At 39.5% G+C, this 25,590-nt stretch overlaps 1 protein-coding gene across 3 annotated transcripts in view; it reads right to left on the reverse strand.

Moving 5' to 3' along the window:
- The window catches only part of EIF3H (eukaryotic translation initiation factor 3 subunit H), an 87,833-nt gene extending 63,376 nt beyond the window's left edge, over nt 1-24,457 (reverse strand). Inside the window, exons 1-2 of one of the 3 annotated variants that reach the window (XM_021546491.4) lie at nt 21,341-21,470; nt 3,601-3,757 (exon numbers count right to left, since the gene is read on the reverse strand). In XM_021546491.4, the coding sequence (XP_021402166.1) occupies nt 3,601-3,757; nt 21,341-21,460 (277 nt within the window). In that variant the 5' untranslated portion in view covers nt 21,461-21,470. Of the gene's footprint in view, nt 1-3,600; nt 3,758-5,932; nt 5,999-21,340 lie in introns of those variants that run through there. The other 2 variants (XM_085572467.1, XM_085572466.1) reach the window with 2 other exon arrangements.
- Nucleotides 24,458-25,590: the final 1,133 nt, after the last annotated feature.

Raw genomic sequence — 25,590 nt, forward strand, 5'->3', positions numbered from 1 at the left:
AATGAAAAGGATTGAACTTAACATGCTGCTTAGAAATAAACAGACATGAGAAGTACATTTATTTATCAGGAAGAACACAGAGAAAATAAGGGTTTTAGTAAACGTTAACTGAAAGACAGCAAAACTATGCTCAGACAAAGGCTTGGAAGTGCCCTAAAGTGAAAGCACTTCTCAGAAAACTACCCAAACAACCTCAACAAGCTGGAATACTACAACTTTTCACAGAAGTACCTAAGCCAAAGATCCTTACAGCAGAAATCTGATTTCCCCTAAACAAGAGTTGAATATGTGGGGTGGAGGATGTGGGGAAGGAGAAACAGGGGGCATGGGAACAGGGGTTGTATGTGTAAATCACTGAAAGCATCTTTATAAAATTTAAGATCAGTGCTTTGAAAAATAAAATCAATGCCTATGAGGATTTAAGTGCTCCAGCAATAAGGGAACACAATTACGTGAAAAGTAAATGCCTAACCAAAAGCCCAAAGTGCAGCCCTAAAATACTGAACATTCACATTGAAGCATCTTCTGCTGAGGACTCAACAATTCTGCAATTTTCCTCTATTAGCTCACACATCATCAACTAAACTTCACCTACAGATTTCTAACAGAGAGCTGGGTTGAACCCTCTCACCCCCACTAAAAATCTCATGCTGCAGCAGGCCAGCCTAAGTGTTTAAGACTTCCCTGACAGGAAATCTAACCAAAAAAATTGCACTTTGGAAAAAGAATCATAGGAAGACAACAGTGCAGGAGAAACTTTCTAAGATGAAAAACACCTGTGGACTCATACATGGTGGACAGCCCGCCCACATCTGAAATAAGAATTACCTGAAGCTAAAAAACCTCTTTCTGTTTTCTGTTGTTTCAGAAGTAGTCCAATACAAACTGCATTAAAAAAAAAAAAATGTTCTTGCACTCAAAGACCAAGCTCAGATATGGGTTTTTTAAAAAAATAATAATTTTTGAAGGAACTCTGTAACAGCAAATAGTCAAATTTTGATATTATCTCAGGCATTAGCAGCAAGAAACAAAATGGCACTATAACAAAAGCAAACTACGCATATCTAACAAAATGGTTGTTGTAAGCAAGTTTAAATACATCTTTATCAAACTGATTCTTAAATGTCATGCATACCTATTTCAAGTTCAATTTAAGGATATTTTCTTAGCACCCTCAAAAATGTGTTTTATATTAGGTTTGCACAGCTTAAAAGAGGAAAACATTCAAGTAAATGTGTCTTGCCAATTTATTTGCAACAGTTTATTTGCTCAAATATCACCCTCCTGTACAAAAGCTCAAATTCTCTTAACAATCACCTCGAGACCACTAAGGCCTACACTAAGGCAGAAGATGATACAACATCATCCTGACAAAAGAGCACAACATTAGGTATTATTCTGTGTGATAGCAGCACTGAAGTGCTAAGGCACTTTCCCTCTGTATCTATAGGCCTGAATTTGTGCAAATATATAAAGCCAGGTAAGGAACTGAAGTAACACACAAGTCATAGGGGGAATGAGGTGCCTTGTTTTCTTTGGCTTTTAGCATCCTGAATTTTAATATTCTGGCATATAACAAGAGATTTCTCTACTTGAATTGTCTGCACCTAAAAGAAAAAGAATCTTTTAAAAATCTGGCAGGATGCTTGCATAGGGAAACACAGCTCCAGGGAAAACAAACGGGGCATTTATAAAACATTATTGTTTTTTGCATTGGCAAGACAGAAGACAACTCTGAGGAGCCTAAAAAGATACTAAAGGCTCAAGCTAGCAACTTCAACAGCCATTTTGTTTAGGTTTTCATCTTCCCTAGGCTCTACAACAAAGGTTAAAGAGCTCAACACACCCCTAGTAAAGGGAATGCAGAATGAACACAAGCATTTTGCATTTCCTAAGTGGTTCACTCTATTTAACTGTATTTCACTGAGAAGAATACAGAGGCAACATCTCCGTGATCCATACAGTACAGGCTAAGGAAGATGGAAACAAATGGGAAATTCTCCTGAATTAGCTTACAGGGTTTAGCACAGGCAAGTTCCCTGACTTGGCTGCAGATTCCCCATCACTGCCAGAGGCAGCATCAGCCTCACTGCCACATGCTCACTTCCCACTCTGGCCAGAGTTTGCTCTGCTTTCTGTGCCCACAGCATGGGAACAAAAAGCTGAAAAGCTAAGGGGTCCAGGTGGGGGAAGCTTTGCCTTCGGACCTTACTTAATGTAAGGAAAGACTTGTACCAAAAATCACTTTCCTGGAAGGAAGTTTCTCCCAAACACCAAGAGTTGAACCCTGCATACCAGATCACAGGCTTACAGCTCAGCATGGGAGCCATCCTACAGTGAGCTGAATCCATCTCTGACACTGAGAAATTAGATTCAACAGTTGCTCTCCTATGAGCTACATGGAAATAATTCAGCCATTTTCTACTGAAAAAAAATGAAGCATAGGGTCCAATTAAGAATTTAGATTACTTCAATCCTTTGAATAGCTCCAGAAGTGAAGGAATTTTAAAATATTTTTTAGGCTTTAGTAAAATATAGTTCTGACTCAGGCACCATGTTATTGTAAAACAATTCAGATTCTTTTTTGTTTTGCACTCTTCTTTTCTTTGACCTAACTGCATAATCACACAAAGGAAGCAATAAACAGTGATGAAACCTTACCAATTTGCAAAGAATTCTTAAAATTATCTCTGCTATAAAAGCAGAGTCCAAGATTGTTTTGTTGTAAGATAAAATATTAATTTAATAATACCTAATCTCATTATAAGCAAGAAAAAGCAGTTTATACTTACAGATTACTTAATCTTGCTCAAACTGAATTATCAAACAGAATCAACTGCAACTACTTTGACTGTATCACCTCTTTAACTACTCTCAAAGTTAAACTGACTCTTTATGCCCTAATAAAGTTTTTCTACTAGTATCATTAAATACATACATACTTACAATATCAAGATTAGAACTGGTAAGTTTTAAGCCTTTTAAGTTTTCTTTATTATTTTGATGTCATTTTGTGCCAAGCCAATCATACTAACTTACAGTGTAAATAACAAAACATTACTAGGACCAGCAGAAAACACTGAGACAGAAACTACCCATGCTACATACTAGCTCACTTAGAAAAAGCAAAATGATCACCCAGACTTCAAATCAGCCAAAGCCTCTCAAACCTCACAAAGCTCTGCTCCCCAGATTTTCAATGAGTACTTAATGCATACAATTAAATCCACAGAGAGGCAATGTATGTTCCAAGCTCCATCCAGATGTGTATATATGCACACACGTACACACAGCCATTTCTCTGAAAAGCTTTAAAGTGATTATGAATTCCAGACAGGAAACTAATGTAACTTCCTGTGTGGAGTCTCATCCTAAAGTAAATGTCCATGTAATACAGTATTCATTCCCTATAACTTCCCTTATACAGACAAGCTTTATTTGGATATTCAGGACAGCACTCCGATTAACCCACTGACACCTCAACCCACAGTAAAAATTCTCTGAGTACATACAAGCTTCTGCTCACCATGAGGGGAAAAAAGGTCTTTTTAGCCCATAAAAATCTTTTTATTCTAAGTTTTACAAAACTGTAACTATTACCTTCATCAAAGTCTGCATCATCTTCTGTATGTTGAGGGAAAGGGAAGCAATTTGTGATTTCAAGTCTATCATCCACCACAAGACCCAGCAGCACACCTTGGACCACTTCATTCCCCTGTCCTTCTTCTTGGTAATGTTTAATGATCTTTAACACAACCTAGAACACAAAACAATAAAATCATAATATGCAATGCATTATTTTTGTCCTCAAACTATTCATCTGGAATTTAAATTTGTTGCATTGTTTAGAGCTTAAGCACCAGCAATTTTAATACAGGTTGAGGAACAGACAGCTATCCTAATATTACAGGGAAAAAACAAGATCATTAAATTAACCATCAAAATGCAGTTCTATACCAATTTTCTGAAACACCATTCTAAAATGAAATACTGACCCTTTTTACTTTAGCTTGTTGCTTTAACTGTGAGCTTTTAACAGTATCTTGCAGGTCCAATAATCCCCCTCGAGGGAAACAGTGCAAAAGGAACTAAACACATCTCAAAAAACTATGCAGAAACCAGTAGGAATTTTTTAAAAGGAGCAGATCCCATTAAATTTAAATTACATTAATCTTCTAAAGTACATCTCACTGCAGTTTTACTTCAGATGATAGTTCAAGTTATATAATGTGAATGGCATGTCATAGGGTATTTAAGGAAAATCTATGATTAAGGAAAAAAAATGCACAAATTACTCATAATATTTTTAACAACGTAATTTCCACTTCCTTCCTTAAATCTGAACTCTACAATGAATAATTCTCATGAGATGATACTGTAAATTGGAACAGTATGAACAAAACCACTCAAAATAGTCATTTGCTAGCAACACTTCATATTTGAATAACATTTTATACTTGACAAGAACTACAATAAGGTAAGACACTAACTACAAACATTGACTTGAAAGAACTTAGGCTCTGTCCACTGTAAGAGAGGTTTATTTTACTAGACCCTAATCCATCCATTGAAAATTCAACAGAAAATGTCTGATGATTATGTTTTCATTAAAGCGATACTATTTGAGTATCTGTTGGCAAACAGACTAGTTTAGTAGATTTCAGCTCAATTGCCCTTAGAACAGTCTTTGTACAAGTACTGGTTTTTAATGAACATTCTATGGGGAGGGAAAGAAAGGAAGTTAAGCTCCAACTTACACATCAGGAATATCTATTTGTCCCTAGCTTTCTCCTTTGTTGACTAGCAGATGTCACTTTTTGTAAAACACCATTAATGTATTAAAGCACTACAATACAGATTAAATGAAAGAAAATGGAGACTAGAATAGAAATTATTTGCAAATAATTATTTGCCTCCTTGGGCTAAAATGGGAAAACAAGCTTCATACTTGGAAGCAGGGTAGAGAGGGTAAAATTGAAAAGAAATACCCATTTTAAAGTAAGTTGGATTTCAGTATCAAACTGGACTAACATCCACTGATTCCTTGTTTATTTACAGTATCACTCATTTGTGCTTCCTCTTTAATCTAGATATACTTGTACTGAAGCTTCTCAATCATAGATAGAAAACAACATTCATTCACATCTGTCACTCAAAACCTTTGCAGCCACACCTTTTTAAAACAGGTCTAAAGAGCAGAGACACAAAGATACTTTGGTTATATACATCTTATTTCATGGGAAAACAGGAAATTATGACCAGTAGGCAGTGAAGCAGTATTTAATAGTGATGGAAGCACTACAGCAACCACCAGTTTGAAATCACCTGGACATAGCAGATGAATGTATCACAGAGTCAGTACGTAAATAATATTCAACTTGCATTTAGTGTAAAGCTAAGGTTTATCCTATATTTGCCATAAGCTCTGTCTTTCACAGTCATGGCATCCATAACTACCCTGCCAGAATACAGCACAGAGTATACTCGGTTGTCTACTATACAACTATTCTCAGCACCTTTACAGTCTCGTAAGCTTCACCTTTTCCAGTATTTTTCTCATTTTCTCTTGAGCTCTGTGTGCACACTGACTGTCCCTGTAAATGTGAGTGTTATTTGCTTGTTTGATTTCATTCCAGGAGCATTTGTGATACAATGCCAATTTGCTGCAGTGTTTGTGATGATAATTGCCCACAGAAAGCAATCACAAATGAAACAAGCATGGGCTGTCACAGAGTATCAACGATTTTTCAGAGAAAGAAAACTAGGAGATTTTTCAGAGAAAGAAAACTAGGAGTTTAAGGTTCTTAAATGTTAACCAAATACCCCAATACACAATGAAGTTATTACACAAGCCTGCACTTTTCAATCTCCAGACTGAAGACCAGAACAGACATTACCCAGGGAGATACAGACCCCAGGGATTTAAGCCTACCTGCAACCTTGTTTTCCAACAGAATCTGAGAAAGGGAGCAGAGAAGTTCATGAACTCAGTACTCCAAATTTCACAACCATTAGGACACTGCAGAAGTTTGTGTTTATGACTGCACTGGAAAATACATTAGCTACTGAAATCGCTTATAAAAAGATGCATCCAATGACAGAGGATTTTTGTTTTCATTTTGTTCTTGGATCTGGACAGTTTTATTTAGCACATAAGACACCAGTCTTTTGTACAGCAGACTTTTCAAGGCAGATTGAAAAACATGCCACCAAAACACTACCATATGACTGACCAAGCAGGAAATGTGCTCTGAAACTTGTGTTTCAGTACTAAAAACAGACCTGCAGGTGTAAAGCAGAACTATTTATCTAATAATAACATCAGCCACAACACTAAAAATGTCATTTCCATTTTTTTGCTAGTCTAGATACAGCAGGAAGAGTTGACCACTATGCAAACACTAACTCCATGATATTTCTGACTGAATGTACAAACCAATACTTCATACTGAATAAACCACATATACCCAAGAAAATTGAGCACTAACTTGTATCTAGATATTTCCTAAAAGATGTTATGCTTGTGAAGCATCAGAACAGAACCAGAGTAGTTATATTGGTCTGAAAACAAATGTAGTAAGTGTTAATATAAGTAATGCAAGTAACACAGCACATTGAAAAATATCCATTTTTCCAAATAGCACTTTAAAAAAATCCTAAAGAAATCTAAATGAACACCAGTATAAGCATCTTTCAGTCAATACTGATTCACCTTCCAAACACCATTTATAACTCCCATCCAATTATTCCCCTAACAGGAGATATTGCTCCTTTGTACAAGCTATGACCTGTAGATCCTTCATTGCTATGCCATAGCTACACAAAATTAACAGTACCTGAACCAAACCATTTCAACTGCTGCTGTTACTAAAGTAACACAGCTGGCCAGCCAGGAAAGGTTATGTGTTTAAGGAGAAAACATATCAAATAACAAAAAAGCCCTCAGATTTCTAAACTCTAATGCCCTGAACACAAGTCAATAATCATATGCAGCACAGTTTAGTAAATCAGCATGTAAGAAATATCCAGGTACACAGTGACTCTTTAAAAAAGGATATACAAATAATTCCTAAATAAAACTCAAGACTCCCCCAGTCTTTTAAATTTATCGTTCAAAACACCAAAGTAATTTAATCACTTGGAGTAGCCAATTGTCAGATTTTATTGACCATTAGTCCTCAATTAAAAAAAAAAAAAAGCTGCAATTCTGCAGTGCTTCTAATCTCTAAATCTCCAAAGCACAGCTCAAACATTAAGAATAAAGTCAAACTAAAAAAAAAGTTTTAAAAAATCCAAAAGCCATTCTGAAACTATTAAGAACATCAAAGATACACATTTTAACTGCATACTGCCAAATTTTAAATTGGGCTATATCCCGACATCATAGTTGTTAATTTCAAAAGTTTGTGCCTCACTACAAAAATACATGTAACATGAACCCACAGCTGAAGTACCATGAGCCTTTGGGGAGAAGCTTCTGTGAAGATCCCACTGTAGGGACATGAACATATCAAGATGCACATTTCTGCATTTATCTAAAGAGAAGCAACAGCAAATCAAAGCACTGAGGATTCATTTATGGCAGTGTTCCAGAGAGCTGAATGTCATCACATTGAAACCAGATTTCCAGTACCTGTGCCATGTCTTACACATGTGAAATCAAACGACAGAGCTTATGTTAGCCCAATGAATACATGATGTAGCAAACTGATATACAGTCTTAAATTAAGTATTTATATCTTTTTAAATGCTTAACATTTTTTGCCACCCAAGAAAGCTTTGTGGTCACAACCATTAGCATCAACTGCCAGCATCTGGGGAAGAGGATGGGGAAAGAGTCTAAACAACTCTGTGTTATGTAGCTGGTTTCAGCATTCACGTGGAAGTTGCCACAACACTCACATCCTCTCAGTACTTAACACTACTGCAACGGTGATCAATAGTTAGCTTGGCAAAAGGGTCTTGAAAGCTATGACTGCTAATAATCTGTGATACAAAATACATCCATATTACATATGTGGCTTTCTCCATACAAACCCTTAAAACTCAAATCATGAACTTCTGTATTTGAGTGTTTCAGCATGAACAATTTACTTAAACTCCTAGCATAAACTAAATTCAAGAGAGAACTGATAATGCAGCTTTGTAAATGGACAGATCACAATGTTAAGTCATTACTAACAATGACTCAGGCAATCATGTTAACCTCAAAGTTGCCTGGAATCAACATCTTCTTGATACACATAAAATGCATAAAATGCCACCTCTGGATAAAGAGTTGAACTGTTTAGCAATTAATACCCACATGAAGACATATCACATTTTACTCTAATTTAGTGGCCATGTCTCCTTCCCCAGGTAACTCCATATCAAAAGCAAATCTACACATGGTGGTGAGCTGAAACAAGGAATTAGCTGTGGAAAAATGAAATTTAATTGAACAGTTCTGAAATCCTCAAGTAAGCATTGAATGGCTTTGTTTTTAAACAAAGACTAGGAAAAAATACAAAAAACCTAGATATCATGAAACATGAGCAATGTTAACATTTTAATAATTCCAGATGAGGTTTTTACAGCCTACAGATAAGTGCTTATCCTACACTTACAAAAGTCAAGTTCTGGAAGCTGACCAAAAAAACTTGCCTTGAGCTGTTTGTCTCCTGGCTACAGCACCATTTGATAAGACAATAACAGAGACTCTCAACGTTCCTGCCAGGAGAAAAGGAACTCTGAAGTAAATTAAAGATATTACTGCAATGATTAACATTAAGAGAACATATGTCTGATACATGACACATTCTTCCAGATGATTAAGGAGACAGATGTTTATAGACACACATAGAAAATTCCACCTTAATCAGTGCAGTCCACAGATATGGGTTCTAGAAAGCACTGTGACAGATAACACGTCAGAAATAAGTACAAAATCAACAGGTTGATACCCCGGTCTCATAGCTGTTGGATATGAACCTTCATGGCACAAGACTTGCCATCACATAAAGTCATGGCATGAGTTTCACACCAAGCTAAGTTCTGTGGGTGACAGTCCTGAAGGACAGAATGCCATCCAGAGGAACCTGGACAAGCTCAAGAAGTAGGCCACAGGAACTGCAAGAGATTTTGTAAGAGCAAGGGCAAGGTGCTGCACCTGGGTCAGAGCAACCCCTGGTACCAACACAGGCTGGGGGATTACCACTCCTCTGAGGAAAAGCTGAGAGATTTGGGCTTGCTCAGCCTGGAAAAAAAAGGCCTTAGGGTGACCTGAGTGTGGCCTTCCAGCACCTGCAGGAAGCCTACAAGAATAATGGAGAGGATTTACAAGAGCATGTAGTGACAGGACAAGGGGGGATGGCTCCAAACTGAGAGTGGTTCTAGAACAGATCAGGTTAGGAAGAAATCCATGACTGTGAGGGAGGTGAGGCACTGGCACAGGTTGCCCAGAGAAGCTGTGGATGCCCCATCCCTGAAGGTGTTCAAGGCCAGGCTGGATGGAGCTCTGAGCAACCTGGTCTTGTGAAAGGCTACCCTGCCCATGACAGGGGGGCAGAAACAGATGATTCTTAAGGTCCCTTCCAACCTAAACCATTCCATGAGACTAAAGATTAGAGGTGAAACTGAATTTTACATGTTATACTAATCTCAAGAAATGCGACAATTTCTACTGATAAACACAGAATTCATTTAAATGCATATTCCAGCTTATTTGCAGAGATCTTTGAATTCTTCTAGATTCTGTTATTGAACAGACTGCATTTTTAACCATTCCTGACATGATGGATGTCTAGACATTTTTTCTTTTCTTCATACTTAACTTTAGAATAAAAGTTCTTAAAGCTATTAGACCAATTTTATCTCAGAAGAAGTAAAAGAAAAAAATTTTAAAAATAATTTTCCACTAAGACCTTCAACATCTTAAAGTAATTATTCTGGCAGATATCTTCAGTTCTAAATATGTTTGGGGGCCAAGAAAAAATTAATTCCCTGAGAAGTAATCAAAAGCTACTTAATCTAACTATTGTGTTGAAAAACCTAAGGCCAAGACTAAGTAGACTTAAAAGCAAGGTAACTTCAGAAAAATGTTGTTCTGAACAGCAACTTCAGAAATAACACTGTTCTATCTAGTAAGTAAAGCAGTCATCTTTTGGACAGAAGACCTCAAACGCCCTGCAATAATTTGCCTTTATCTTGACTTGCTAAAGGCAAAACACCATTTATGAAGTCTTTGTAAACACAGTTTTTGGAATAGTAAGCTTAGATTTTATGTCACTCAACAGCTAATTCAACACCAGATGTTAAAATCTTTATTTCTGAATCTGAAAAAAAATTGGGGCTTAAAAACAATAATTATATAGGAAGCATAACAGAACGATGCATGTCATTTCATACCATCTCAATTGGGTGTAAATATCAAAATATCCTTTTGACATGAGCAGAGCTTTCTTGGAGCTGAGCCTAAATTCACCAACAATGAACAATGTGTATTGATCTGAAGCGGGCATCAAGCAAAGAACGCTACATATATTTTCACAATGAAATTATAAATTATAGGAGGGTGTCAATTTTGTCTCGTGTAGGTCCTCAGAACCAAACCATTTTGGAAATCCATGATAAATTGACTGGAAAATTGTCCATCTTTAACTATGAGGGGATGATGCTACATGCTTCTGTACTATATTAATATTTTTGAGTATTAAGAAGCACATGAAAAGCATCCAAAGCTTTTTGTTACCTGGATGTCTTACTGCATCACTTAGTACTGTAACGCTTGCTTAGTTTGTAAACCTCAAGCCTTCAGACGATTTAACTGCAAGAGGGAACATCAGTAACCTTTCTGCTCTACAATATGTGCATGAGGCTAAAGAAAACTACCCAAATCATAACAGATTATTCATGTAAAAAGTCTTTTCTGTCACTTCTGCCTGGTTTAGGAACCATTTCCCCCAGTAACTACAGGAATCTAGATGGTTTCCCAGACTACCTCTTACTTATAGCTATCTCACTTTCCTTCAGCATTTGGTTAGGGTTTTTTTCCCAACAGGACAAAGAATGTGATAATATCCATATACAGCAATAAGCCAGATATAACATCCCTTGTCACTTTATCTCAGTAAGTGGCTGACTCAAAGCACAATTTCTAGTCACTGGCCAAGAAGCATTTTATCAGTTCTTCCTAAACATTAACTGCTTATGTGCACTTTTTGGAGTGGCTGAAAAAGCTGTACCTTGCTCACCCTGAAGCTTAGTCTAGAAAAAGTAGACATTCTGTTCATATTTCACTTTCTGAACACTCTTGCATAGATAATGTGCAGCTCAGCAGCATGCTCAACACAAAGTACAAAGCTTCAACCACCACTGAAATATCCCACAGAAAACACTTTAAAGTAGCTGCTCTTTCAGTTGCTTTATTTCTCTTTTTAAGAATTAACTTCCAACTTGATGTGACTTAAGTGCTCTAGAATTTCCCTAATAGCCAGAGGGAAAACCATTCTAACATGAAGGGGGTCTCCCTACAGCGACACAGCCTGGCTACACCTTCCAATAGCCCACACTTCCAGTCAAGGTGGTTGTTCCTACAGTGCAAGCCCAGATTCCTACAGACACTGCCAAGTGACTGACACACAGGCTATTCACTCACTGGAAGCAAGCTTAGCTGCTGCAAACATGGGTTAGCTGCTCCCTCATTCTATTACTGGGACACTTTCAAAGTCACCAAGATTAAAAAAAAGTCATAACCTATAAAAAAAAAGCTACTTCAAATTACAAAAATCACTCATTTCATGTAAAACCAGACACAGAACATGAAAGAGACTATTTCTCAATATCTAGAACTAAAACTGGTTAATATTCAAAATATAAAATGGAATAGACAAACTGAGACAAGACTCCACAGGTAGGTGAAGTTCAGACTGAAGAACTGAAACAGTACAGACACCAAGCCTGTTTCTGCACAAGTTCAACATTAGAAGGGAAGAATACTGGGTTTTGACTAGAGGCATGTTAGGTTTTCATAGGCTGTGGTTTTCCTTGACTCTGCCAGGAATTTACATTCATCAGCTAATGTCTTGTAGGTACCATGAAATACCTGTTTAAGTCATTTATTTACTCACGTCCAAGTGAGCTGCTTGTTCTTGCAAAAGGAAGCAGTTAAACACAAACTGCAGTACATCAAAAGAAAAACTAATTAAATAGTGGAGAAAAGCAAAGGCTATTAAAACAGAAAAATACTGTATGTTAATCAAGGTGTCTGTTACCGAACAGACCAATCTCTTCTTCATTTTTGTCCCACTACACTTGACTTTTACAGTAGTTCAGGTTAACAGCTATCTCCAGGGTTAATCACAAGCCATTAGCACACTTTAATATTGCCTCAATGTAAGTAAAAATGCACCATTACATATGTGCATTGAAACTCTCCATTGCTGTGCTCACATGCTGGTGAAATGTAGTTCTCAGCAATACAAAGTTTCATAACACATTTCACAGTACATGGATTTGTGCACATTCCCATGGAAACCGTCAAGGCCACGGGCACTGCGGAATCACTTCCTCACAGGAACACCTCCATAAGACAGCCCCAGGACCTCATCCTGCAAGGGCAGGGCAGTAGACACTATTAGCACACTGGCAGAAGGCAGGGACAGGGATGTGATGAGATAAACATCCAAAATTCTGCTGGTTGCAAGCAGGATGGAGCATTTCCCTGGAACTACTTAGTGTATTATTTCTTCTATTTCCCAAATCTCAGTGAAAAAAAACTTTTGAAAACATTCAGTCTTGCAGGCAGTTTTTGCAAACTGCCAATATAATTAATATTTATTATTTTAATGAATTCAATATCTAGCCATCATTTCAAGAATGAAAGCTGAGGACTATACTCCTTCAAAGCACAACATATGGAAATGATATAGAAGTGGTAGAGACAGGCACAGTTTCAACATTTTCTGCTTGAAACTCCAGAACTTACATTTATCCTTCAACATACAGCAGATACATGTTCTATGTATTAGTGAATCACCAGAGCTCAAAATTCATGGTGCATGAGGAGTGTGTAGCAAGTATAGTCTTCAGCATCAACTTCTAGCAGCTTCCTATAAGAAGTTTTAAAGATGACAGCTAAAAGCAGCAGTAGCAATTTTAACAGCCTATTATTTAAACAGATTGTGCCACACTAGTACCATTTTGAAGCTGAAGAAAAACTCCAAGACAGTTACCCTTATCTATTTGACCTTCAAAAATTAGCAAAGTAAGGCAGACCTAGATGGAGATGAGGGAGTGGGGGTTCATCTGATTCATCTGAGACCACTGATCTTTTCCAAAAAACATACCCTGCACAACAAAACTGGAATATGTTATTTAAGGGTGTGTCTTTAAAGCATGACTTCCATATGCATTCAACAGATGCTTCCAAGTAACCAGTAAAATCCCTACCGGAATGACTTCCATATCATTTTAATAATTTATAACTTTTTGCACAGTGATTTCTTCCACATTGAAACACTCGGCCTTTCTGGCAAACACTTGGTTATGTGCTCAGAGACTGCAACAGAGACAGATCCTCCTAGCAACAGCTAGTGCAATCCAGAGAACCAAGCCTGCATGGAGTCTCAGTTTTCCTGCTGACTTAAAAGTATAAAACTGAGGAAAAAAAAAAGCCCAAACCATGAACATCAGTTATTACTTCAGCTTTCCCATCTTTCGAACACAGATTTGCCTTTCATCATCATCTGAACACTGCCACATGAAAATCACTTCCAGCAGAGTTCCATTTCTAATAACAGCTACTGTGACAAAGATTAAAAACAACCATCTAATTTTATCACTGAGAATGCCAATGCAGAAGACAGTACTTCTTTCAAATTGCTTTCAAGGAGTGATGACAGCTGCAGTAAATATCCTACGTCTCATCTAAAGTTTAAAAAGCTTTAAAACAGCTAATTTTTTTGCATTGATAATAATATAATAGTAAAAAGCCCCAAGACCTAAGTGCTCAAAACTCAGCCCTACACTGATGAGTTTGTCAAACTCCATACTTTTCTCAGGTATGCATGAAAAAGTACCCAAATATCGGTAAGCAATTTACACCTCCAAGTTCCTAAACACCAAAGAATTTGCTAAACAGGAAGGGGTATGCACATTGCTTCTTGCACAGGTATGGGCTCCAAGGAACAGGAAGGATGTGCAGCAAACACACTGCAAAGCAGGATACAACATGTGAGCAGAACAAAGGCAAAGACCAACAAGACTTACATGCTCAAAGCAACATCCAAACACTCTCTTTCTTGAAACAAACCCAAATATTTACAAAAGGGAATTAGCCTGTTATTGCATGCACAAAGCAAAATTCAGGCATATCTTCAGATTCCAGTGAGTAAATAAGCCTGTCTATTAACTTTAAAATTTGATAAAGCCAAAAGAAATTAAGAGAATGCTTATCTAAAATAAATTTCCATATAGAAGTCATTCAAAAATACTCTCACACTTATGCTGAAGTAACTTTGTGTATGCACATTAAAAAAGACATTATCAAAGTTAAGCTCTATTGTCTTAGTTTTAGATTACTGAATAATCATACAAAATACTAACAAGAATATTTATTATATAAGCCTAAATTTTTTCCACTTGGTACATTAACAATTAATTTACTTTCCATTAAGCTGGTATGATTTTGTTATGCAGTAATGTAATTAAACTGTTGCACACTGTTGGTAAAGCCAGAATCACATCTCTGCAATCTTAATGCTGCTGGAAGAAAATCATGCTCAAAACTGTACCATCGCTGAGAAGGTATTTTAAGCTTGTCTGTAAATATGGAAAAACAACATCCAAAGTAAACATATCAAAAAAATATCTCTGGCAAAGAAAGATTAATGATAAAATACTATAGCAACAATAAGTTGAAGATACATGATCCTTTTTCAAAGATTAGGAGTCAAAAAAAAGTTTGCTCCTTTTCCTACAAGGCCTTTCATACAGTCTATAAGATTTATTTAAAAGGTGAATAGGGTCTAGGAGTTGCTAATTTCATACACATCACCAAGGACCTTTAAGTAGCTGTACCTGCTGGGTTCCTCCCTGGGGCCTGCAGTTCTGCATACACTTCCCTCACCTACACCACACTGCATGTCAGCTGCAAAGCTCTAATTCTCTTACAATAAACTGAAAGCTAAAGGAGAACATTTCAGTGTGCAAGAAGACATAATGCACTGCCCCAAAAACAAAGTCATCACTGCTCAGCTCCCAATGCATTGAGTCAAACCTGACACCAATCAGGACAAAAGGTTACATCTAAAATGCAGCAGATAATAATCGTTACATTTTAATCACTAAAAGGTAGGAAATTATTTGAAAGATGCCTGGTGGAAATACTCTTGTCCTCTGTATCAACACGGCCACATAGGAATCACAAAACAACAATCTACTATTTTCACAGGAGCTATGAATTCACAATCACCATGCCAGAGACCAGTTCAATGTGCACATAAGAGGGCCAAAAATCAGAGGATTTTAACTGCTAGTGACAGCAGTGTAGAGGGCAACACATTATTTCTTTTTGCATGCAGCAAAAGAAAGAAAAGCCTATTTTGAAGTAAGACTTTCCCCTTGAAGGCTTGAAGTTAACACTGCTCAACACATTTAAGCTACCTCCACATTTAGAGTAACTCCTTTTGTCAGCACACTAGTTTGATGGCATGAAGCAATACCAGATGTTCCAGTTCTAAATGCCTCACTAGGGTACACTTACCATGACACTTAGGAGATGCTGAGTGCACCACTGCACTCTTACAAATCATTTAAAGTTTGTGCTCTGTTAGCACATATCCACTCCTATCCACCGACAAAACACACTGAAATTTGCATTCTCAGAACATCGTGATATAGGTACTTTACTGCAGTTCAAGAAATTTCACTAAGCCTGAAAATTGTTATATTGCAAGGAGGCTCTTGCCCTTTCAACTTACCAGCACACATTAATGCTTTCTCTTCTGAATTTAAGCACAGATTATAAGTCAGAAGTTCCCTACTGGGTTAGATTCATGTAACTCATTGTTAACACATGAAGATTAACAGAATATAAAACAAAGCTCTTCTGTCTTCTCCATGGTTCAAGATATCCATGAATACATCAAGCCAGTATTCAATTCACACATCAACTCTCAGAGCCAGCATAATGTGCTCCAACTCTTTAGGGAAACAGGTCAAGGAAAAGTCAACAAGATTAAACTTCAACTTAAAATTCTATTTTAACTCCTTTAGAAGACACATAAAATACAATACAACCTGAAGGATGTTATATCCTAAAATACTACTCTACAGATCTGCAACATCAAGAAACTCTACAAATAACAGCAGGCAGAACCCACCACTGTGCATTCTTGCAAAGTCTTCAGAAAGGGTAAAGAAGGAAAAAAAGAAACACAAGAAATGCTAGGAAAAGCACAATATTCACAACTTAAGAAATGTCAGAGATTTCAGTCAGTTCAATATAGGCTTTACCTCCTTTCTTTCAATAATATCAAAACTTGTCATTTAAAAAAGTCCTTGCACAAACATTTGCAAGAAAAGTGTTAGAAATTGATTTTCAGTAACCATGGTAACTTATTTAATTTACTGTGATCAAACATATCCTGAAGGGCTCCTCCCTTTGAAAGCTGAGGATACAGTCCAATGTATCCAACCCCTTTATGGCAAAAATGGATGGTAATTAAAAAAAAAAAAGGCACAAGCAACTTAAATATCACAATCATGAATAGAGCAACTACTGAAAAATAATTCAGTAATGATGTGAGGGGTTTTTTTAAATGTAGGCCCATATAGTCTTATCTGTTTTTGTAAATCAATAAATAAATAAATCCTCTATATATACTTACCATAGATAAGAATACAAAGCACTAGGCATACTACACCATCACCAAATCAGGGATGATGTAATGAAGCTTGAAGTAACAATCTTTGATTAAATCAGTTATATCTGACACAAGAGAATGCTACACTGTAGCCCCACTGGTGATGATGGTGCACAAATGCAGACAAGGTCTACAACTTTTAACCATCTTCTTGACATACTTATGTTTTGGCCAATGTATGTTTGTATTTACTATAAACAAACTTACAGATATCTTAAGGTATAGTGGCAATTTGTTACTAGCATTAAGGTTTTTGCACATCAGCAGTTATGAAGATATAAGAACAGAAACCTATAGGTATTTTGAAAAAACTACATAACTTCTGCTACTTCCTACAATATGTAAAAATTTTGTGCAATGAACATATGTGTAAAAATAAATCATATGCAGTGGTTGAGTAAAAAAGGAAACCATATTCCCATTAAAGAAATTATAAACTCAATGAATGTTATGGCATGAGTTATGGATCTAGTTATGTTACTCTGCAAGAGCCATGTATAAGCAAATGTTTTTCAGTCAGCTAACACTGATCTTCAGAACCATTCATAATTTTTTGAATGTGTAAATAAATGCAAGTGTAAGATTTAAAAAGACAAAGTAATTTTGGAGCTTAAGAATTTAGTTAATTAATTTAGTTACTTCTATCTTCCTTCCTAGAATAACCTCATGAAGAAGATTTCAGAGAATGAAACCCCTTCCCAGTAAAAACATAGTGCCTTTTAACCACCCTGAAGGCAAATGGGATTCATAAGATCTCTTATCTGGCCTGGCAGCACACTCACCTTGCTAGGAGTTCCCCATCTCCCATCCCACAGCTGCTATTTTCCAGAAGAAAGTTTCCATACATCCATCAGCCACATATTAGTGGTCTGACACAACCTACAATCCACCACATGGAGTATCTGGTTTTGGATATTAGTGCAATTTCTGAATGACACAGACTTTGATGCTCATCATGTAAAAATGCTACTTATTTAACCTAGCAGATTTTATGCCTTTGAATAATCCACCAGTTCACTTCTGCCTTGACAGTTTTCTGTGTTGCCTGATATCACTACTAAAATAATGAGAAATGCATAAATATGCCAAGAAGTTCTCCATAAGAGCAATTTTAAACAGTGTAGTATGGTTAGAAATTTCACTAGGGAAGCATTTTAGAGAAGTCTCCAAGACTTGATGGAAATCTAAAATCTTCCATTAACCTAAAAATCATTCAAAGTAATAATTATTTCTTATGTTCTAAAATACATCACCTTATAGTTTGAAATTTATTGCACCTTGCTGAAAGAAAATACTATAATATCAGTGAACCAAATATGATTAATTTTAGCAGCTAAATTACAAAATATTTGGTTACCATTGAAGAATCTCTAGAATAGAACAAACCTGAGTCCATCAACACCTCTTGCAAAAAATAAAAAGAGGCAAGCAATTTATGGCATTTCTGTACAATCATTTCTGACAGCTTGTGATAATCATAGAATGAGAGAATTGTTTAGGTTGGAAAAGACCTCTGAGATCATCGAGTCCCACAGTCAATCCAACCTCAGCACAGTATTCACCATGAAACCACCTATTTAAGTGCCACATCTACATGTTTTTTCAAACACTTTTGAGGAATGGTGATTCCACCACACTGGGCTGCCTGTTACAATATTTAACCACTCTTTCAGTAAAGAAATTTTTCCTAATATCCAATTTAAACCTCCCCTATACTAACCTGAGGCAATTTCCTCTTGTCCTATCACTTGTTACCTCGGAGAAGATACCAACCCCACCTGGCTACAGCCTCCTTCCAGGGAGCAGAACGAGTGGTGAGGTCTCCCCTGAGCCTCCTTTTCTCCAGGCTGAACACCCCCAGCTCCCTCAGCTGCTCCTCTCAGATTTGTGCTCCAGACCCTTCCCCAGATATGCTCCAGGGCCTCAGTGACTTCCTTGTAGCAGAGAGCCCAAAACTGAACATGGGATTTGAGGTGCAGCCTCACCAGTGCTGAATGCAGGGAGACAATCATTCCCCTGGCCACAGCACTCCTGATCCAGGCCAGGAGGCCACTGGTGTTTTTGGACACCTGGACACACACTGGCTCATGTTTGGTTGCTGTAAACCAGCACCCACGGGTTCTTTCCCACCAGTCACTCTCTCCCAGGCCTGTGCACCACTGTAAACACAAGCTCTCTTTGGGCTCCTTGACTGGAGAAAACTATCCAAATTTCTACAATAGGAAGGACAACAGGACGCAATATATGGCACTTGATCTGATCTTTTTGTCAGGATGGCCAAAAACAAATACGTGAATTCTTACATCTCACCTGAAAGAAAAACACATTTTATAATGTGCTTCTGGAGGGTTATTTTTCACTCTGCATTTTCTAATTTTTTACAAAGACCAGGCCATCTACACTGGAATCTATTTTCAATCTAAGTATTTATTAAGAAATTGAGAAGATTAAAGTAAGAAAGAAGTTAACTCCAGGATGCTTCATCTGTACCAGATTTTAAAAAGAGGTCTGAGAAGCAGACATTGCTGCATTGTTACATATTAAGGTAACAGCATAACATTTAGAACTTCTTATTTTCATGACAGATACTGGGGTTTTTTAATTTATTATTCCTCTGAAACACCAAGCTTTTTAAACATACTTTCACCTTCTCACATACAGAGATAACTGATGCATCTTCTATTTTGCCCTCAGATTCCAAAGCAGCCTACCTAGACATGCCTTTGCTTTCAAAGCAGCCCCATTTGAAGGATTAATTGTGACAATGCCAAGAGAAGAGACACCACTGAAGAGAAAGAGATCACCAACTCCCCTGATGCCCATCACAATTCAGAATTCTTGGCATGTAATCACCCTGGTCATCATCAAGATGACTGAGGAAGTCCTGTTAATTTGTGAGGGCAGATAAGACATTTAAACCAGTGAGGTATCAGAAACACTTCAGAAGAATTTCAGTAAGACATTTGAAGGACTTATAACTGAATAAACTTTGTTTGCAAAGCAAACAAATTTATGCCAACGTTTCTGTCCATCACAGATGTCAGAGAAATTTATGAACCAATGTCAATGTCCTGAGAACACTTTGGCTAGGAGACATCTTCAGGGGTGGAAAGTTGAAAGCTTTCATAGTTTTCAGTAAATCACCTCCCTCTGTAGTGACACTGTGTGAGAGGCACCACTGTGCTGCACCAGAAAAAAATACAAGGAGAAGGGAAAAAAAGCATGAAACAAACAAATAAAAAAATCCTAAACACTTGCTGGACTGTCAGAAGCAGAGCATCAGAGACACTCACAGTTGATCTGAAACAACAGCAGCTCACAAAGCAGATTATATGCCTGATAGAGAACAATCAGGAGCAACATAAATCAAATTTACCAGCTTTTATCTAAGTGTTTGGCACCAGCCTGCAGCAGGAGCAGTCTGCTATCTACTGCTGGGTTTTTACGAACATTTCACAACCAGTCAGTTTTCACCACTCCTTGAAAATGCTCCATGCACCAAAGCCACGGGCACACAGATAGCTGGACAGAGCAGGGCAGAAAAAATGGGATTCAGATTTCCTCTTTCACAAGTCCTTCTACACACAAATAAATTATTTTTCATCTTCCCAAATATTTACTACACTGTATATCTCCAGGATAAGAGCTGAGGACTACCACTAATAATGCCAAGCAGGCTTCAAAGTTTGTCTCAAAACTATGATTTTATTTTTCATAACCAGGGTACCAACTCCTTCACACTCCAGCTGTACAATGTTCTACTGACACTTGGCAAAGCTAATGAAGTAAAAAACAATGTTTCCACCCCTAAGTAACTTTTTCTCCTTGTGTCATTAATAGTGTTACCAACTTTCTAAGGCCTGAACCAACAAACACAAAAAGATCCAGCAGCACAGCCAAGAACCACCTTCAGTAGATGCTCTTCCACTTCAGGCCTGCACTGATTGTCTGTATTAGGATGGCTCTGTTCTTTGTCAAGTCATTTCACCCGTCACTTTATTTTATTTCCCATTAAGCAAACGCAGGGGGTCATGGCAGCCCTGACAGAGAAGGCAAAAAGCACAAGGGTGAGGGAAAAACCCACCGTGCTCTCAGCTCTTAGACCTGCGGCATTTTCTGGCAATAGGGTATGACTGTGAGTAGAAAAGCAGCAAAGAGCAACTCCGGGCACAGGGGCGGCGGAGCTGGAAGGTGAAATGGGACATTTAAAGAGAAATCACTCTGCCCCGGCCCGGCTTTTGCTTACACGGGGCGCGAGCCGCTCCCCTCACACGGACGAGGGCGGGAGCCCGGCCGCAGGGACGCGAAGCCGTTCTCGCCCGCGAGAGGCGCCGGTCCCAGCAGACACGAGGCTCCCGCGGCACCGCCCCACGGCGGGCCCCGCCGGCGGCTCCAGCGGCCGCCTCGCCCGCGAAAGCCCCAGGCCCCCTGCTCACCAGCCCGTCGATCTGCACTTGCTTGACGGCCGAGTCTCCCGCGGCGGCGGCCTTGCCTTTGCCCTTGGCGGCGCCGAAGCCGCCGCCGGCAGCGCCCGAGCCTTCCTTGCGCGACGCCATGGCTGCCCGCGGCCGGAAACGGAAACGCGCCCGCCGGAAGCGCCCGCGCGGCAGCGGCGGTGCGCGGCCAAACGGGCCCGGGCGGGAACGCGGATCGGGGCCCGGCACGGCGGCGGTGCCGGCTCGGCCCGGCCCGGCCGGCCCGAGGCTGCCGCAGAGCCTGTGTGGGTCTGGGCCAGCTCATCCGACAGGAACGGCCGGGAGAGCCGCCCTGGCGCCTGCCCTCCCCACAGAGTCATTGCCTTGTAAAACCGCCACGATGTCCAAGCTGTGCCCAGACGCGCCGTGTCACCTGCACCACGGCGCTGAGTGCCGCCTCCAGGCGTCTTCAACACTTCCATCCATACCGACTGCACTGCACGGGCAGCCCATTCCGGTGTTTAATCGTCCTTTCTGTGAAGAAATTCTTCCTGATGTCCAACCTCCCCTGGTACAGCTTGAGGCCATGCCCTCTGCTCCTGTCACCCTGGCGCTATTTACCTGGGAGATGAAAATTAAGAAAAGATGTTCTTTGACATTTGCTCTTGGTGTATCTTCAAGCCTAATCAACAAGAAAGGAGACTTAATCTGTGAATTAGATAGCAGCTAACAAGGGCTAAGTGATGTCCAGGCATTAGAAATTAAAAATACTTGTTGCCTTGTTAAGGACTAGTGCTGGATATGCTTCAGTGATCTCAGACCTAGGGGGAAGTTAACAATGAGCTTGGGAAGAAGGATGTGCCATTGACAGTGGGCACAAAGAATGCAGAATTTATGGGCCACGAGGACATTTGACAGACCCCTCAAGATGAGGAAGAAACTAATAAGGACAACTCAACAACTGTGCTGCATCAGCTTCCATGAGGTAAAAAGCAATTCCAGCAGTGGAAAATCATGACTCAAGAAAGCCACCAACTCAGAGGAAGAGGAAGACTTAGCATACAGACTAATTAACATGAGAAGTGAGAGAATCATTAACCAATAGAAGATAGAACACTAATTAATAAGATAACTAAGTAACTTCTTATGAATGAACATTAGTGCCTTTGTTAAAATGCATAAATAGTGAAAAGTTTTGGTAGTCATTTTGCTGGCTTTGTGGATTTGCCACCCAGCACCCCTTTCTGCAGAGAAGTGTAAAAAAATGAAATACCTCAGCTCTGTGTGGATTGGCTTCTTGCACACCAGGTGAAAGAACCTGTTTGGTACCACTTACAGGGAGATGTAGAGAGCAACATGGTCCCCCTTGAGCCTCCTTTTCCCCAGGCCAAACACCCCCAGCTCCCCCAGCTGCTCTTCATCAGACCTGTGCTCCAGAGCCTCCACCAGATCCATTGTCTATCTCTGGACTTGCTCCAGCCCCTCAATGTTCTTCTTGTAGTGAGGGGCCCAGAACTGGACACAGCCCTTGAGGTGTGGCCTCACCAGTGCTGAGGGGAGGGGAAGGGTCACTGCCCTGGTCCAGCTGCCATTTGGCCCCTGGCAAAGCATTTCTGACAGCCCAGAAACCTCCATCTGTGCATTTCCAGGGCCACCTCAGGCAGTTCTGATTCCACAGTGATGTGAATTCCCAGCCCTGTTGCTGGGCCAGCCCTGGGCTGCAGCGAGGGCTCCCCAGCATGGTTGAGGAGACTCTGGTCTTGAGGAAGTATTTACGCCTAATAAACCTGCAAATGTTAAGGGACATGTACTTCTTATAGATTTGAAAGCTTTGTGTAGTATCTTTACAAAAGGCAAACTGCTGTGGGGTGATGTGAATATCTGTCCTGAGCATGAATAACGAGACATCAGTGCCAACTCTTAACATTACACAAATCCCTGAACTATCAACTTCTGCAATTCTCAGGAATGAGTTTGGGTTGCATTAAAACAGTTGGTTTTGCTGCTCCATTTTGTTTGAGGTAGGGGTTTCTTGTGTGAATTTTTTTAAATTTAATTTCAAACTCTTCAAATTCCTTCTGAAAAATGCAACGCGCTATGAAAGGCAGCCCTACCAAACCCCCCAGATCTGTTCAGACACTATGCCAAATATGTGACTTCATAAAAATTTATCTTTTCAACAGTGTAGTTAACAGTCATTTCTAATTAAGGGTGAGGAACATATTTATCAAGACCAATATTAAAACGTATCTGCATTTGCCTGCGGCCACAGACCCAACATTTGCCTGTTCCTATAAAACGATTCTAACATCACTTAGAATAGTCCTTATCAGTTGCTTGCATTGATGCTGGAGCAAATTGAAACAAAGAATTGAGTATAATAATCATCCCAGCAAGGCAAAACATATCCTAAATTCCACTGACATCACTGACTAAACTGCATTGACCCTAACAAGAAATCTGGGCATCCAGAAGAAATCTGGGCATCCAGCTTTGCTGAGGACACCTTGTGATAGATGTCTAAAGCAGGGTATGATGGATCCCACTTCACATTTTCCATTGGGAAAATAATTCTTAAATGGAGATGAAGGGGCAGTTCAGAATGGCAGCATTGCTATGTCTGAGATTGCAAGGCAAGATGTATTCTGTTGCCATCTGTTAGAGGTGTGTCAGTTATCTTCTCTTAATTGGACAGTTTTCTTTATCTCTTCCGCAAACCAATCCTCCCACCACGGAGACATCTGCTGTTAATGGGCCATTGAATGTCACTGCATGACTGATAAAAATTACAGCATCCCACTGCAAAATGCTCCTCCCAGAGGGAGGAGGCAAGCATTTCCACCTGGATATAATGAGTTTCTGGAACATCAGCATGGCTTTTTCTGCACTGGATTTCCCAGAGGAATACCTGCCTCTTCTACTGCATCTTCAGAGGAAGACTACACCCTTTTCTACAGGATTACTGCTCCAACAGAACCACACCTAACCCTCCAGGAGTACTGCAGCCATAATTCCCAATTGGACTGCTGCCGACACCCTGACTAACAGGGTGTCAGTTGTATTCTGTCAGTGTTGTTTTAGTTCACTGCATTGTTTATTTTATCTTTTTCTTTCCTAATAAAGAACTGTTATTCCTGCTTCCATATTTCTGCCTGAGAGCCCCCCTTAATTTCAAATTGGTAACAATCCAGAGGGAGGGGGTCTATATTTTTTTTTTAACATTTCAGGGAAGGCACCTGCCTTCCTTAGCAGACACCTGTCTTTCCAAACCAAAACACACTGAGGTCAAATGTGCCTTGTGCCCCAAAGAAACTGAAGTGCATGTGCAGTGGGATCAGGGAGATTTCCTACAAGCAGTTTGTAGAGAGGCTGATGCAATAATATCCCTGATCTTCAGGGCAGTGTGCTGTGGCCAGCGAGCTCAGCTATCATGTAGGTATTGAGTCCTGCCCTTAGGTTTCCATGAAGGCTGCACTCCCACTGGCATTGACTTCTGAAGTTTTCCTAGATAATGGAGTTAATTCAATATTATTATTTAACTTAGCTGTTATATTAACATGAATATCCAGTTTTAATTCACAATATAATAGTCACAGAATCACTGAATATGCTGAGTTGGAAGGGACCCATCAGGATCACTGAGTGCAGCTCTGGCTGCACAGGACATCCCCATGACTCACACCATGTGCATGAGAGTGCTGTCCCAATGCCTCTTGAGCTCTGTCATGTTTCATGCTGTGACCACTTCCCAGGGGGGCTGTTCCAGTGCCCAGCCGCCCTCTGGGTGAAGAAGCTTTTTCTGATCTCCAACCTAAACCTCCCCTGACTCAGCTTCATGCTGTTTCCTCAAGTGCTGTCACTGGTCATAAGGGTAAAGAGATCTACACCTGCCCCTTTGCTTCCCCTCCTGAGGAAGCTGTAAACTGTCATGAGGTCTTTCCTCAGTGTCCTCCAGGCTGAAGAGACCAAGTGACCTCAGCTGCTCCTCATACAGCATCTCCTCAAGGCCCTTCATCACCTTGGTTGCCCTCCATTGCCCTCTTTAATGGTTTAATATCTTTTTATATTGTGGTGACCAAAACTGTCCCCAGCATTCAAGGTGAGGCTGCCCCAGAGCAGAGCAGAGCAGAGCAGAGCAGGACAAGCCCTCCCTTGCCCAGCTGGTGATGCTGTCCCTGATGCCCCAGGACAGGGTTGGCCCTCCTGGCCACCAGGGTACTGCTGGTTCACGTTCATCTTGCCACTGACCAGGACCCCCAGGTCCCTTTTCA

This window comes from Lonchura striata, chromosome 2, assembly GCF_050655825.1.
Source record: "Lonchura striata isolate lonStrDom1 chromosome 2, ASM5065582v1, whole genome shotgun sequence".
Taxonomy (NCBI): Eukaryota; Metazoa; Chordata; class Aves; order Passeriformes; family Estrildidae; genus Lonchura; species Lonchura striata.